The 14,794-nt window shown below is 35.1% G+C and overlaps 1 protein-coding gene and 1 long non-coding RNA gene across 3 annotated transcripts in view; one reads left to right on the forward strand and one right to left on the reverse strand.

Annotated features, from left to right (window-relative positions):
• The window catches only part of LOC122047420 (putative 3,4-dihydroxy-2-butanone kinase), a 43,494-nt gene extending 33,194 nt beyond the window's left edge, over nt 1–10,300 (reverse strand). The window contains exons 1-10 of one of the 2 annotated variants that reach the window (XM_042608708.1): nt 10,067–10,300; nt 8,360–8,433; nt 8,226–8,289; nt 7,583–7,695; nt 7,459–7,506; nt 7,251–7,322; nt 7,078–7,167; nt 6,647–6,820; nt 6,402–6,485; nt 3,357–3,412 (exon numbers count right to left, since the gene is read on the reverse strand). In XM_042608708.1, the coding sequence (XP_042464642.1) occupies nt 3,357–3,412; nt 6,402–6,485; nt 6,647–6,820; nt 7,078–7,167; nt 7,251–7,322; nt 7,459–7,506; nt 7,583–7,695; nt 8,226–8,289; nt 8,360–8,433; nt 10,067–10,106 (815 nt within the window). In that variant the 5' untranslated portion in view covers nt 10,107–10,300. The remainder of the gene's footprint in view (nt 1–3,356; nt 3,413–6,401; nt 6,486–6,646; nt 6,821–7,077; nt 7,168–7,250; nt 7,323–7,458; nt 7,507–7,582; nt 7,696–8,225; nt 8,290–8,359; nt 8,434–10,066) is intronic. The other variant, XM_042608707.1, reaches the window with a different exon arrangement.
• A 3,864-nt stretch (nt 10,301–14,164) lies between these two features.
• On the forward strand, nt 14,165–14,541 carry LOC122049591. Its single transcript, XR_006130994.1, has 3 exons — nt 14,165–14,273; nt 14,366–14,426; nt 14,508–14,541. It is a non-coding gene; the product is annotated as an uncharacterized LOC122049591 (long non-coding RNA).
• The last annotated feature ends 253 nt before the right edge of the window (nt 14,542–14,794 follow it).

Raw genomic sequence — 14,794 nt, forward strand, 5'->3', positions numbered from 1 at the left:
AGCAAAGCATGCAAGCTAAGCTAGTCTTGCTATGACTTGAACCCATCCCACGAATGATGAACCCATGATGATCTTTAGATGAAATGAGGATTAACCGAAAAATGCATTTCAATATACTCTAAGGATAAACTCCATAGTAAAATAAAAATCTAAAACAATCATTCTAAAGTATGACAGAATATGGTTCCCAATGTGAAACTTTATAAAGATGTAATATAGGAATGAGCATTGAAGCCCACCCCTCCCCCACCCTCTTTAAAGCAATAAGTGGATTACTTTCATCCACCTATTAAAGCAGACTTATTACAAAACCAGTTTCGATAGTGTAAGAAAATTGTAGTTAGTAAATACTATTGTGACCACAATTTCAAAAACAAAAGCATAAAATCTAAGTTGAAAAAGAAAAATGTCCGAAAGTGGCACTGACTTTAAAGATAACACCTAGAGCCCCTACTTTACTTAAATTCAATGAACCTTTGGCCAATTTACATATCCTAACTTTAAAAGTGTCTTGTGATAATTTGACCCCTTTAGAAAACAAGCACACAAACCATGACATAATGTTGTATTCTCGAGATGAATTGTTAAAGTTCATGTTAAAGAAATTATTATTGACTTGACCATTTTGAATAATAATTGATTGCTAATGACGATATTATATCTAATTCGTTCATGCTTACCTAAAAGAAGAAAAGAGAAAATTAAGGAAAACAAAGATAATGAAATAAGAATGCAAAACATCCATTTTGACAATTAAACTTTCATTGATACGTGTGCCTTTTTAGTTACTTATGGCTCTGAAACTCAACCGACTATAAAGTTGTTTTTATTTTCCATTTTATTTTCACAAAAATTTAGGATTCCACTAAGCATATATAAGATAAATATTGATGGTAAGAACATATTTCTACCGAGTAGTATAAACTATACAATAGTTCTCTTCTTGCATTCATGCATTTAAATTAAGAAGACCTCCAAGAACCATTTTCCCCATTTTATTAAGCTGATTTGTGTTAATAAAATTGATTTAAATGTCTAGTTATTTAACTTACCAATACATTTGAACAATGGTTTAATTTTTCAAAGATAATTTTATTATCTTTAGTCAATGTTCTCATCCTCAACACTGCTTTTTTAGACACTAAGACTACAGTAAACATATAGAGATTGTTCCCACTTTGTGATCGATCATACCATTTCCTTACACATTGGAATTGGATTTATTACTTTAAGGTTTCCATTTGCCTAAATAAGTTATTTAGACGAATTATTTAATGTTTGGCAATAGATCACCAACTAGGAGCAAACTAAGCGCAAGAGGAGATCAAGTGGAGAACACAATGGTTTATAGATCTATTGACATCAAATTTGTGTGGATATCAAGGATTGAAATACAGAGGCATGCAGCGCGAAACAGGCACTATTTGTCATTCCAATGTGGGATAAACACAGGTACCTATCGGCACCGTGACTACGAGGCCATCGCGAGGTCGCCGCAAGGTTGCGGAGGGCACGGCGACCTCACGGTTGCCCTCCCTACATTGGCGCAAAGGTCACCACGACCTCTGTGGGTCACAGAGGCAACCAAGACCTCCATGGGTCGCACTGGAGATGCTCATGCCCGCGTCACGGCAAGGACGCATGCATCGTGGCAGGGGCGTTTAGGGAATAATTAAACTTAAACTTAGTTAATAATCTAAATAGATTTAATCAAAGCCTAATAAAACTATCATATTAATTTAATATATTTTTTTATTTTTTAAATTCTGAAAATATATAATAAAATTTCGATTTATTTATCATATGGAGACGCGGGGATCTCGTTAATTTTATTTTTTTTTCTTTTTTTTAAAAAAATATTTTTTGTATTTTTAATTTTTTAAATATTTAAATTAAATTTTTTTATTTTTAATTAATATATTTATATTTTAAAAATACCTAAACCATAATGGCACGGCACAATACGATACCGAAAGTTATTGTTCCAGTCATAAACCGAAACTCCGATATAACTCGAGACTCGAGATTTTAAACCATAATGAATATTCAATAGTTAGGTGTTTAAGGTGGTCAAATTACCAAATACAAATATATATAGCTAGGTAGATATAGATTTATTTACATCAAATGTTATAATAATTTCTTATTGGAGAAAACATGAATATAGTAACATTCTATTTGTAGTTCCTTGGTGAGTGAGAATGTACAATTTAAATTAGAAAATTAAGATTTAGAATATTTTAGAATACTAATTTTAGATTTTAAAAATTGTTTAAAAGTTGCAAGTTTTTATTATTGTGATCAAGATAGGGAAATTTATTATTTATTTTATAGGATAAGTTATTCTATAACTTGGTTGTTTGTTTCCTAAATCTGTAGCGATATATTTATTTGGATTATGACATTGTTTTATTATCTTCAAATTAATTTGTTGTTTGGCAATCATTTCTTTTTACAGGAAATCAATTGATGCACACAATTTTGTGATTCATTCACCAAGGCACAAAGGTTTATCACCTTCTTGCTCATTTTGCATCACATATTTTACAAAATCTAGAATTTAGGAGCAATATTTTTCAATTCATAGTTCTCAAAAAATTCAAGAGAAGCAATAAAAGAAAATAGGAATAAGAACAATATCAGTGGTTGATAGATACCAAGTCCAAACTTGGATTAAGGAAACCAAAACTGATACTTCCACTATTGCACATGAACATCATCTAGTTTGCCGTTTCACATTGAAAATAACAAAGATGGCAATTGTATACCCACTAATTTGATTCAGAGAGAGAAAATTAGGTAATGTGTTAAGGTTTATCTGTGGAACCAAGTTTGTGGCACTAATTCAACAAATATGATCAGTTTTCAGCAAAAGCATCTTAGAGACAAAGTACCCGGTAATGTCACTGGTTAATAACTATGTATTTTTAATAAGAAAACAAGGAAACAAGCATGTGACATGGTGGTAGTTGCTTTATAGCTCCATAAATAACTTCTTTCTTCCACATCAAGACACTATATTGGCACCCAATTTTAATAGGTGAACTTAAGAAATTAGAATCTCAATTCCAAGGAAACCATTTTATGTTCAATTCACAGGTCAACAAATTAATAATAAGCTACTTCAAGTTACTAGTTAGTCAAGCACAATGTGCTGCTCTATAAAGCACAAATTAATAGAGTAGAGTTAACCATTTCTGTTCAATTCACATATCAATAAATTTCTAATTAGCTACTTCAAGTAACTAGTTAATCAAGTACATTGTGCAGCTCTTTAGAAAAATTAATACAATAGGAATTAGGTAAATATGAGAATATATATCTAAGAAACTACAAAATAATGTAAGAACCCATACCCATTAATCATCAGAACCACTCGGCTGCCCCTGGTGATTGGGACATATTGAGTTTCCTGCAAGTATTGGAAGACTACTTCACTGTCGATGTAGAAAAAAAAAAACTCCAACTATTCTTTGATTGTTAATATCAGGAAACGTGGATATAGTTTTCTATATGAATGTCTCATATGTAAACAGCATTAAACTAGAACATATGAATTGGAAAGGGTAAATCAGACAAGAAGAAACATATTATATCATAATATAACTACATGGTTCTAAGTTTTAACTGCCAATGGATAAATGCACTATGATACCCAATAATACAAATCTAGCCAGGTAATAACTAAAACTATCTCATCCACACGGTCAAAATAAAGAATGACAAATATCCACCCATAGTTGGCATTATAGCCTAGCAAGTAAACATGACCCATCTCAAAAACCTACAGATGTCTTGGATGCTTTTGACCAAAAGGAGACTCTCAACCCTTCCTCTGTCTCTTTGCTTAGTTTTGAGCTCTCAGAACTCACATTGGATTAACAAGGGAGTTTCCAAATTCATCTTATTTGGAGTCACCTTCATCTCTTCACCTCAAAGCGAAAACTCCACCTCAAAGGAATCAATTTCAACTCATCCAATCAAAGTCACCACCACCCTTCACCTAACAAGGGATCATCCACACTTCTTCAACTTATACAGAGTCAACTTAGCCTTTTCACGCTGTGAGTCACCTCTACCTCTACACCTCTAAGGAGTCACCTTCAAATCTTCACTTTATAAGCAAGTCATGTTTACCAGGAATCATCTTGCAAAGTCATCATCTCCACCTCTTCATGTGATGAGAACCTTTTCACCTTATAAGGAACCATCTCCGCCTTACACCTGACCAATAGAATAGAGACATCTGAGTATCCACTTGAGTGTTGGTATCTAACACGGATATAGAGGGATTAGATGAAGAGTTCAATCATTCATAAGACTGACCGCATCAAAGTTTCATTGAGCTACTCATACTAAGGAATAGCAGCACTAGCTCTATCAAATCATTTGAACAACTAGTTTATAAAAAGTGGAATTGTGAGTTAGTCAAACCAAGAGCACCTAGTCTGGGCTATGTTGTTGACATTAGGCTTCCTTCAAATAAAGTACTATATCTAAGCCTGATAAAGCTACATAGAACAGGCCTCGAAGGTAAGAGAGCAGGCTCATTAAATCTCATACCATTTCCGAACTAACCACCTTGCTCCTTGAAAGCTTGATTCTTTTTTATTGCTACAATGTTGTTTTGATCAACAAGTTCCTTTCCTTACGGCAGATTGACAGACTAGAAAAGCCTTCTTGCTTGTGTCTGGAAGCATTTCTGCCATTGACATCATTTGCAAAGTTGTGATCCCAGGAAATGCTACCTAATGAGAATTGGGAAACGATGACTTAAAAATAGTTGCCTCAAGCACTTCTATTAGTGGCAACTAACCCTTCATCAAGATGGCCACTTCCACTAGTCTTCTACTAATCCTTTTAATATGGCCACAGCCCTTTCAAAACTTTCTTATGCTCGGGATTCTGTTCAAAGTCATAAATTTTTAAATGTTGATGGGTATGGGTTGCCACAGCCTAAATGTATCATTATGGCCAATAACTGATATCATGTATGTTGACATGGGTAAATTGTCACTGTGTCACTCGCACTAACACAATGTAGAAGGTACCAACTGACATAAGGATTGTCTCAGTATATTAGCCAAAAATGTATTATTATAGTTGTTAACCAATACTGAAACTATGCTGGCATGAATAAATGGCATTGTGTCACTAGTGCCAACACAATTGGAAGGGACCAACCAAGCAAAGTTTGTCTCCGTAGGTCCATCCTGAATCAATTGAGACAAAAATACTCACTTCACATGATATCCTTCAATTCTATGGTCAAGGGGAGAAGATGAGACATTATAAAGAGAAAGGAGTGAGAATAGGAATAAATATCCATAACAGAAGCAATAGCAATAGCAACAGGAATAACCAAATGCATTTCTATTCTATAACTGTCTAATCTAGTTTCAATTGTGTCATTAAAAATTTAATTTATTTGTTTTTTTAATTTCTACTGGCTCATTTGAAGGCAAACAAGTTACGTATAAAAGTATTATCAGTCTTCATTTGAATAGATCTCGACATTATTTTAAGTGTGCAAAGTGACAACACGACATCATATAAAACTATACCATTCCGAGCTGAAGCCAAAACTTTAGGGTGAAACAATACTTAAAAATTTGATTGGGCTACTCAATTACAACATTTTTGCTTTCAAGTGTCATAATGTTGCATTCCTAGAAGTTTTCCTAGTTATCATGCCCCTTGGTCTTGTCTATAAATGCTCCTGAGTTAAGTACTAGGGCTGCCAAACCAAGCTCTTAGATGCTGCTTTGAAACTTATTTGTTGTTGGACTTTCATCAAGATTTACTTGCTCAAACCCACGGAGACATCTTTGTTTGCATTCCTTTCTGATCTGTCATTGCATGTGCCTTTAGTAATTTGAGAATATTGTTAGCTGTTATCTTGTCTATAAATGATCCTGAGGCAAAGTACTAGGGCTGTTGAATCAAGTTGTTAGATGCTTGTCTGAAACTTATTTTGTTGTTCAACTTTAATACAGATTTACTTGTTCAAACTTATAGAGACTTCTTTGCTTGCACTCCTTTCTAATTTTTTATTGCATATGCTTTTAGTAATTTGTGAATATTGTTAGTTGTTATCTTTCAATTTCAATATATGACTTTAGCCTATTACAATTTTTTCTAGTTGACATATTTCAGTTATTTAGTTATTTTCTATATGTTTTCCTATTGCACTCAATGCTGGTGATTAGCAAAAGCTTGAGATATATTGCATGCTGTTTGTAATGCCTTTTCTATAATTGTCATGATGCTATGTAACTCATGTTCTATCCATGAGAAAAGAGACACTTGATCAACACTTTGATGATATTGGTTTAACTGTTCTATGACCGAAGACACTATATATACTTGAATAAATGATTCTCGTGCTACAGCATGCATACCGCTGACAATATCTGCTTGAGAACATGAGAGACCACAACATCAACTGGCTGAAGATCAACAACAGCAGCGCCTGGTTCTCCATGCTGAAAAGACGACTTGAAAAGATAAGCATCATATTTTGCTAAAAATGAGAATGGCAGTGAAGAACAGTGCTTCTTTATGCTGATAGATTATCAGGTAACATCCTTCTTAGTATATTTTATGTTGAAAGTGGTTTTTACCATTGAATTAGAACATAACTTACAATTCCAAGTCCAAGTTCCATCAATCCTGGACCTAGGCGATCTGATGTGACCTGACCAGGAAGTGTACAGACTGATAGTGCAACTCCCATTGTACCCACCATTTCAGAAGCATGCTTTGCTTCTGCAGCAACATCAGCAAGGTGTAGACCAGCATCTGCAGCGGCTCCAGCAACCTAAAATATGGACAAAGAAATTAGTACATAGCAGAATTTTTTTCAGCACAAATTCTAAATGTCAAAATTAGGCTTAACACATTCAATTGGTGTAACTATTAAAGAATAAGGTCTTATTTCTACATGCAATTTTAAGCCTTTGGTCTCCCTGCAATAATGGATATGGGATAACTCTTCAGAGCTAATAGATATCTCCTAGATGAAGAACATATTGGGGTCAAGCATAATTGGATTTTGATTGGCGCCAAAGACAACACCTTATGAACTAGAATTGTTCCTGCTAATCCTCTTCGTCCAGCTATGCCACGAGGTGGTGGAAGAGCACAATCATCTCCAACGACAACCATCTAAGGATATCAAATCAAATAAATGCCAAAGAATCATTAATAACTAAATATCATATAAATATGAGAGAATTTGTTTCAATTACCTCAACTTTATATCCCTCTGCTTTTGCTTGCTCAGCTGCCAATCCAAAATTCAGTCGATCACCAGTATAATTCTGCTCACATATAGTTGTCAAAAAAAAAATAACAATAGACTGTCAATTGTTAATATTCCTCAAACATTCAAATAGAAAATCAAAGGAAAAAAGGGATTATTTACAAATGCACATTCCAAGACAAACACTATAGTACCGTGACTATCAAAAGGCAACCCTTGGGACCTGTTACAGCTCGAATACCCTGCAAAGTCGAACCCAAGTGAGCTTATATTTCATATGGACATGATAAGTAGATTTACATGTTTAAAAAGACGTACAGCCAAAATAGAGTCGACTGGCGGGGAGGTAAAAACATCACCACATATGGCAGCTGTTAACATCCCTGGACCAACAAATCCTGCTTGAGCAGGTTCATGCCCACCTCCACCTCCTGCAATTTAAAGTTAGATGGATGTCATTCCTGACAGATTACTTTGAGCAGGCTGCAAGATTGAAATGCCACAGAAATGCTCAAGCATAACAGTCCTCTGACATGGCTAATTTGTCATGATAACTAAATATCCTGTTATCAATAAATACATATGTTCATTCCTCTAATCATAGGTGCACTTGTGGACATGTATTTTTGAAGGGTTGAACTTGGGAAGATGGAATGCCTATATGACCCACTTGCATCCAGTGCTAGGCAAAAAAAATGCATGTGCATAATGTGGATATAGTTTTAGCTTTGATGAGAAAAACATTGATAAGGAGTACAAATAGAAGGGTTTTTTGGCCATCAAATTGACTATATGCAGATACCAAATTTGTTTGGTTAATTATACAGACAGGTTCACAAGAACCTCTAGGCTTTAAACTAGAATTGGCATTGAGGCACAAGACACGTATCAATTTTTCAGAGAATAAGAAAATATGTAAACAAACATGCAAAGAGAAGGATAACTTAATAGCAAGCAGTACCAGATATGACAGCCACTTTATCGTATGTAGCACTCAAGACATCAGCACGTAGTACTACCTTAATCTGCGAGATAGAGTGAGAATTTATTTACAAAGATTATATGATTCATGGCATACTTTCACGAGAAATATACCTGTGGAAAGCCATCCAAGTACTGTAAACCAGGATAAGTTTCAACTAATCCCTCAATAAATTCAGTTACCACATCTGCATTTTGGTTAGCCAAATCAACTCCTTATTAAATACAAATCATTTTACATTAGGGTTAAAAACAAGGAATTTGTCTGCAAAAAGGAAGAAGTCAACAGCTCAACACATGCATCCTCTCCAACGTGCAAAAGATTCACATTTGCCACTGTATAATAAAACAGATATGCCCGAGGTATGCATCCAAATCATTGAACAACAACACTTCCACTTATAACCATATCAGCAATTCAAAAGCTAAATCAACTTTAACCAGTTTAAGAGAATTCATTGGATATCCATAAAGCAACAAATATGGTTAAAAAAGTAAACAAGTGTCAGAACCTAGGGCATGCATACTAATCAACAGCCTAGTCATATTTAAGTTGGAACACAGTGTTCTTTTCTTAAGATACATATTGAAGTCAATTCAAATTGATCACCTTAACAATGACTGCATGTTCTTAATCATTAAAAGTAGCATAAACTATCAAATTAAAATGGAAAAAAACCCATCTGGGAGACATTATTGAGAGTCTAAGTTGAACAGTAAAATCCTTATAATGAATCTAAGATGATAACTTACCTAAATCTTAAGATCTAGATTAAGGACCTCTATTATTACACAAAAAATAACAAAAAATCTAAAAGGAAAAGAATCATCAGCATTCTCTCTTATGAAAGATCACCAATAATCCAAGGTTTTCTTTAACATAAAATCCAAGGATGATAAGATTTGCTCAAGATAATGGCAGTATTTCACTAGCACAGACCTCATACAAGTCAAACAGTAAAAAAACTGCAATAGTTACTACAAGTCAAAATTCCCCCCATTAAGATAATATCAAGCATCTAAAATCATGATTTCATAAAACAAAAATAAAGAACCAAAGACCAAAGGCGGTGCCAAGCTATCAAGACATATTCAAGTAAGTTGAGATGATCACAAGTATAAGCCAGCATCTGATACAACAATGTATCGTCAAACAAGTAGAACTTGGCTAGCACACCGTGCAGTATGATTAAACAACAGATATGGGGTGGGGGTGAAATCCTGATCATGATCTAGATCCAATCATATTCCCAGATCAACCATTATGTAAAACTTCAGGATTTTCCCAATGTGTGTCCTAGACTCTTTGTATTCTAAAAGGAGAATATGTTATGTTGTTTGTATGAGCTTTTGATGCCGACAAACTAAGATCATTCCATGTGGCTATACTTCCATAATCTAGTCAAACCCCACATAAGCATCTGACTCTGCTTTATTTATATATTTTTCTTGAAGCCGTCAGTGCTTTACTTCTCCGCGTTCTCTATGTTTCTTTCTTCTCACCGCATGTAGAAGGGTGTTCGAATCCTAACAGCTGGGATCAGAGCTATTCTGATCCTAATACTTGTTCCAAAAACAAGAAAGTCAGCTAATATAGAACTAAAAACGAGCTCATCAGCATCTAATCGAATAATAGAAACCCTTAGAGCAGGCATTCATCTATACGAGGCAGTATCCAATGAAAATCAAGAACACTCAACGATAGACTCCACAATGCAGTCAGATCACAGCAATCGCAATATTCACCATAGATAAGAAAAAATCGAATGAACAGAAATCATAGAAAGCAAACAAAGAAAAAAAAAGTAACTGAGAAGAGACCATTCGGATCATTGACCAGCTTCTTTCCCTGGTACGCCATTCTGGCAAATGGAATTCGACCACGAACCCACGATCGCCGAGTCGCCCTCCTCGATCGAAGACGAGAAAACCCTAGCTCGAGCCCTCGGCACAGAGAACAGAGGAAGACAGCGGAGACGAGGACGCTCAAGGAAGACTTTCAGCTCGTAATATATTTTTTGCCCTTTTTCTTTTGATTCTCAGAGAGCACCCTATTTATAGATCGGAAGTCTTATCTGGGAAGCGAGTCCCTAAGCGACCCATTTGCCCGAACAGAGAATGCCAAATTATTGCCTTGCCCACTCGGTATTCTCGAGGTAGTTGCGCCACGTGTTCGCCGTTGAAATCACAGCCGTTCGATCAAGGTATTAGCCGCGGGTACTTGAGTATGCCAATTGTGCCGTTTAAGTTGACAAGAAGCCCAAAGTAATTAGATGGTAAGTGGTTTTTTTTTGTTGTTTCTTTAATGGACAGCATAAGTGTCTTCAGCCGATACAAACCGTCCATTTGTCCCTTAGCTTCCAGTTTTCCTTATATCTATTGCCAGATTGTGCTGTTGTCTGTTACAAGTGAGCAATTGTCCATTTCGTTCCCCGTCTTTCCAAGCCCGCCTCATCGCAGCATACAACTGCGGTTCTAACCCAAAGTTACACTATGTACGCGGTATTGACACGTGACTTGCAGCACCAAGAAAAGCAAAAGAACCTTAAAATTTGCTGGTTTGCACTCCAAGAACTTATTTGATAACTAAAAAAAATTATTTCCAATTTATACTTTTGAAAAATGAAAAATAAATATTTACTGTATTATTCATCTTTAATAAATTTAAATTTGTTAGAAAAATAATTGCAAATGTATTAAAAGATTTTAAATCAAATAAAGCTCTTGACTTACCAAACTAATTTGTAAATTAGTTTTGGTCATTTATAACAATTTTTTTAAGACCAAGATGGTTTTCAAATTAATTAATTTATGATATGCGTGTTTAACAAAATATATATATATATATATATAATCAAGGAAAATAACGTAAATGAAGGAAAGAGAAAATATAATATATGTGCATTGAGTTGAAATGTGAGAAATATAGAAGAAAAAATTTTAAGATTTAATCATCCAAATAACTCAAGTCGTGTGTAAAAATAACAGAGTTTTACACTGACTATACATATTTAGTTTGAAGGGACAAATCATATTTATACTAAGTAAATATAAAAAATATAGTAATAATATTGAGCTGTATTAGGACATCTTTAATGGAGATTTTTCTTCAGATTTTTGTTCTTCAAATTTGTGTAAAAAAATTGGCCACCGTTGTGGCCAGATTTATCTTTTTCGAAACCATCGGCTGGGAAGCCAAGTTTTTGTCGAATAGTGAACCCTAATTAAAAAAATAAATTTTTTTTATGAAATTAACTGTTTTTTTTTTACTTTTTATTTTCTTTCATTTTTTTCTTTCATTTTTTCTTTTTTTCTGGCCGTTTTTATTCCTAGTGTTTATTTTCCAACTGTTTCATATTTTTTTTCCCATTTGCAATGGCTAATTTGGATACCTATATATATTTATTCTCTCTGTAAATTTTTCTAATTCATCCTATGCTCAATCAAGTCATTCTATTATTATTTTTTCTAATCCATTTTATCCTTTTTCTTTTCTTCCAAAATGGATCTAAATTATAGTGGATCCTTAAGAAAATTTTCCAATTCTAAACATACAACTTTACAAAGTTTACACATTTGTCTTGATGTTCAGTGATCCGGTGGTCAGAACGGGGGACCACTACAAGAAAATCTTCATTCAACAACACTCAAACGACAACGGTTTTATACTAAACTGTTGTTTTTTTACCTTTTAACAACGGTTTTAACAAAAACCGTTGTCTTTTAGCAATTTTTTTGACCTACAACAATGATTTTTAAAAATCGTTGTCTATTTATGTTTTTTTGGGGCTACGACAACGGTTTTTAAAGGCTACGACAACGGTTTTTGAAAACCGTTGTCTATGTGCGCTTTTTTTTGGGGGTTACGACAACGGTTTTTAAAAACATTTGTCTATTAAGTGTTGTTGAATACCATATTTTTTTCCCTCACCATTTTTTTTCCCTTCGTCATTTTTTACCGCCGAGTTTTTCTTTCCCTCTCCCCGAAATTTTTTGCCGCCGATTCCGCCCCTTTACCTTCTCGATCCCTAAGCATTTCGGTCCAACCAACGATCTCTTCATCTACTTCACGTTTTTCTTTCTTCTCGATCCCACCTCGCTGCCACCAAAATCCACCCAACTTCCCCGACGAGCTTTTTTTCATCCTGTAAGAGGAAGGCAGAATGAATCTGCGCTTCTTTTGTTTTCTCCTCTTCTTCATCCTGGAAGAGGATGTGAAGGGCTTAGGGTGTCTCAGATCTCAGCGGTGACTCGTCTCCTTGCTTGTGCTTGGTCCCTCTTCACCAAAACCTCTTCCCTCCTCGTTGGTCTTCTTCCTCATCCGAAGGGTGTCGTGATCGGTGTGTGATGACGACAGGTGAGGCGGCGGCATCTCCGAAGGTGGGCATCGCGTTCTCCAACCGCCTCCGGCACGTGGAATCCTTGTCCTTGCACCCCTCGGGCGCTGGTCAGATCTCACACCTTAACGCCGTCATCCTCGGTGAGTCCCTAGAATGAGGAGAACGACCTCATCTTCCCCTCACAAGAATTTTCCAGCCAGGCCCTCGTCTCCTCTCCCGAACAGGTGTGTGCTGCTTGTACTTGAACTCTTCGGTTCGAGCTTTCTTGGGCTAATTCCGTTTTATGGGCTTGAAGGTTCCTCCTTTATTGGGCATTTCGTTGTTTTTGTAAGTAAGTTTTGGCTTTGTTTAGGTTTATGTAAGTTTTATTCTTTTGTGGAAACTTGTAGATTGTGATATTTGCTATTGTACAGAACTAGTTGTGTGCTTTTTTTCCCGATTCGGAAGAATGCGAAAACTTTAAAATGGAACATTGTTTAGTTTCTTGGATAAACTTGTTTTACCTTTTTTTTCTCAACATTAATATCATGTATCTTCAGTATCGGAACATGTACAGAAATTGATAGAGGATCCAGCTGGTTCTGGTCAGAGATCGCTTCCCAATTCTACTGGAATGAGAAGTGAAATCTGGAGGTTTAGACCAAAAACATTGTTGTGAGGAAGGGAATTGTCAAATTCGAGGTGAGTTGTCTTACACTTAATCTTGTTTGGTGGACAATGATGAATATTTTTTGTTCTTTGTTTTCTCCTTTTGGAGTTCAGTTGTTGCCGTAAATATGATATTTGTTAGAGAATGTCAGCATCCTTGTGAAGAGTTTGAGTGTTTTTCTTACTGAAGGAGTGAAACTGTTACAAATGGATAAGAGAACCTGCCAATGTTTTTAAAATCTCATTGTTCAAATAGTTTGAGACTTTCATATGCTATATTTTGTTGTTGATTGATGTCTTAATTTTTAATAACTTTTATTCTTGTAGTTGTTGCCTTCTGATTGGGTTACTTATATTCAATTAGAGGCAAACTTTTCTTCATGCTTTCTTTTGTTTTGGATACTCAGATATTGCAGTTTTTGTTCTTGTTTTGTTCATCATCTAGGTATTCTAGTTTGATTTTTAGTTGCATACATTTTCAGATCATTTGGAGGTTAAATGACAGACTTGTTAAGCTGCATATTTCCTTACATGTTTTTATGTACTTACTGTAGCTGCACGAACTAAAAATTACAGTGGCGCTAAACTGGAAGGTGTTGTTAGAAGTGCTGTCTCATATGCCTTGAATCGACAGATAAGCTTCGATGATTTGACCAAGCCCTTGGATGAGGAGAGCATAAAAGTCACTATGGATGATTTTTTGAATGCTCTTCATGAGGTTGGACTAGCTTTTGGTGCATCAATGGATGATCTTGAACAACGCAGGTATGTTCAAGTTTGACATTGTCTCGGTTGAAGATGATTCCACATCCTTGAAAGCAATTCTACTTGGGGGTGTTCAGGAGGGCCTACAGATTTTTGTGCTCTGAATTTTCTTAATGTTACATAATGTGGCATTATCTTTAATGTGCAAATGGCTTTCAGGCTTAATGGGATTATCGATTGTGGTGAGAGGCATAAACACATCCATGAGAGAGCCCTGCTTCTTGTGGAGCAAATCAAAGACAATCAGAGCCCACTTGTTACATACCTTCTGGAAGGTCCAACTGGCAGGTAAATTTACAACCAGCTTTCTAATTGATTAATCTGACTTTTCTGCCGATTCAATCTGCTATTTATTCTTTTATGTCAGTGGCAAAACTTCAATGGCAGCTACAATTGGTATAGAGAGTGATTTCCCATATGTCAAGATGGTAAGTTGTGATATTATTGATGAAAGAAAAATACTTATGTCAGTACCATCATGTTAAATGATTAAATCCTCTCATTATTAGATATCTGCAGAAAGCATGATTGGTCTCGGTGAAGTAACTAAATGTGCACAAATTGTCAAGGTGAGTTGAATGCTAGAATAATTTAGTAAAAGTTCTCAATTTATTAAATTGTAAATAAAAAAACATTTTAAGTATTTATCCTACTAATTTTGTCCATGCATTAGTAATATCCTACTAATTTTGTCCATGCATTGTTTCTATCTGGGTTGCAAGATGAGTTACTACCCCCTTTGCAAATGCAGATGCTGCACTCTAAAGCTATTATTGAAAATGAAATCCAAGAAACA

This window comes from Zingiber officinale, chromosome 2B (genome assembly GCF_018446385.1).
Source record: "Zingiber officinale cultivar Zhangliang chromosome 2B, Zo_v1.1, whole genome shotgun sequence".
NCBI lineage: Eukaryota > Viridiplantae > Streptophyta > Magnoliopsida > Zingiberales > Zingiberaceae > Zingiber > Zingiber officinale.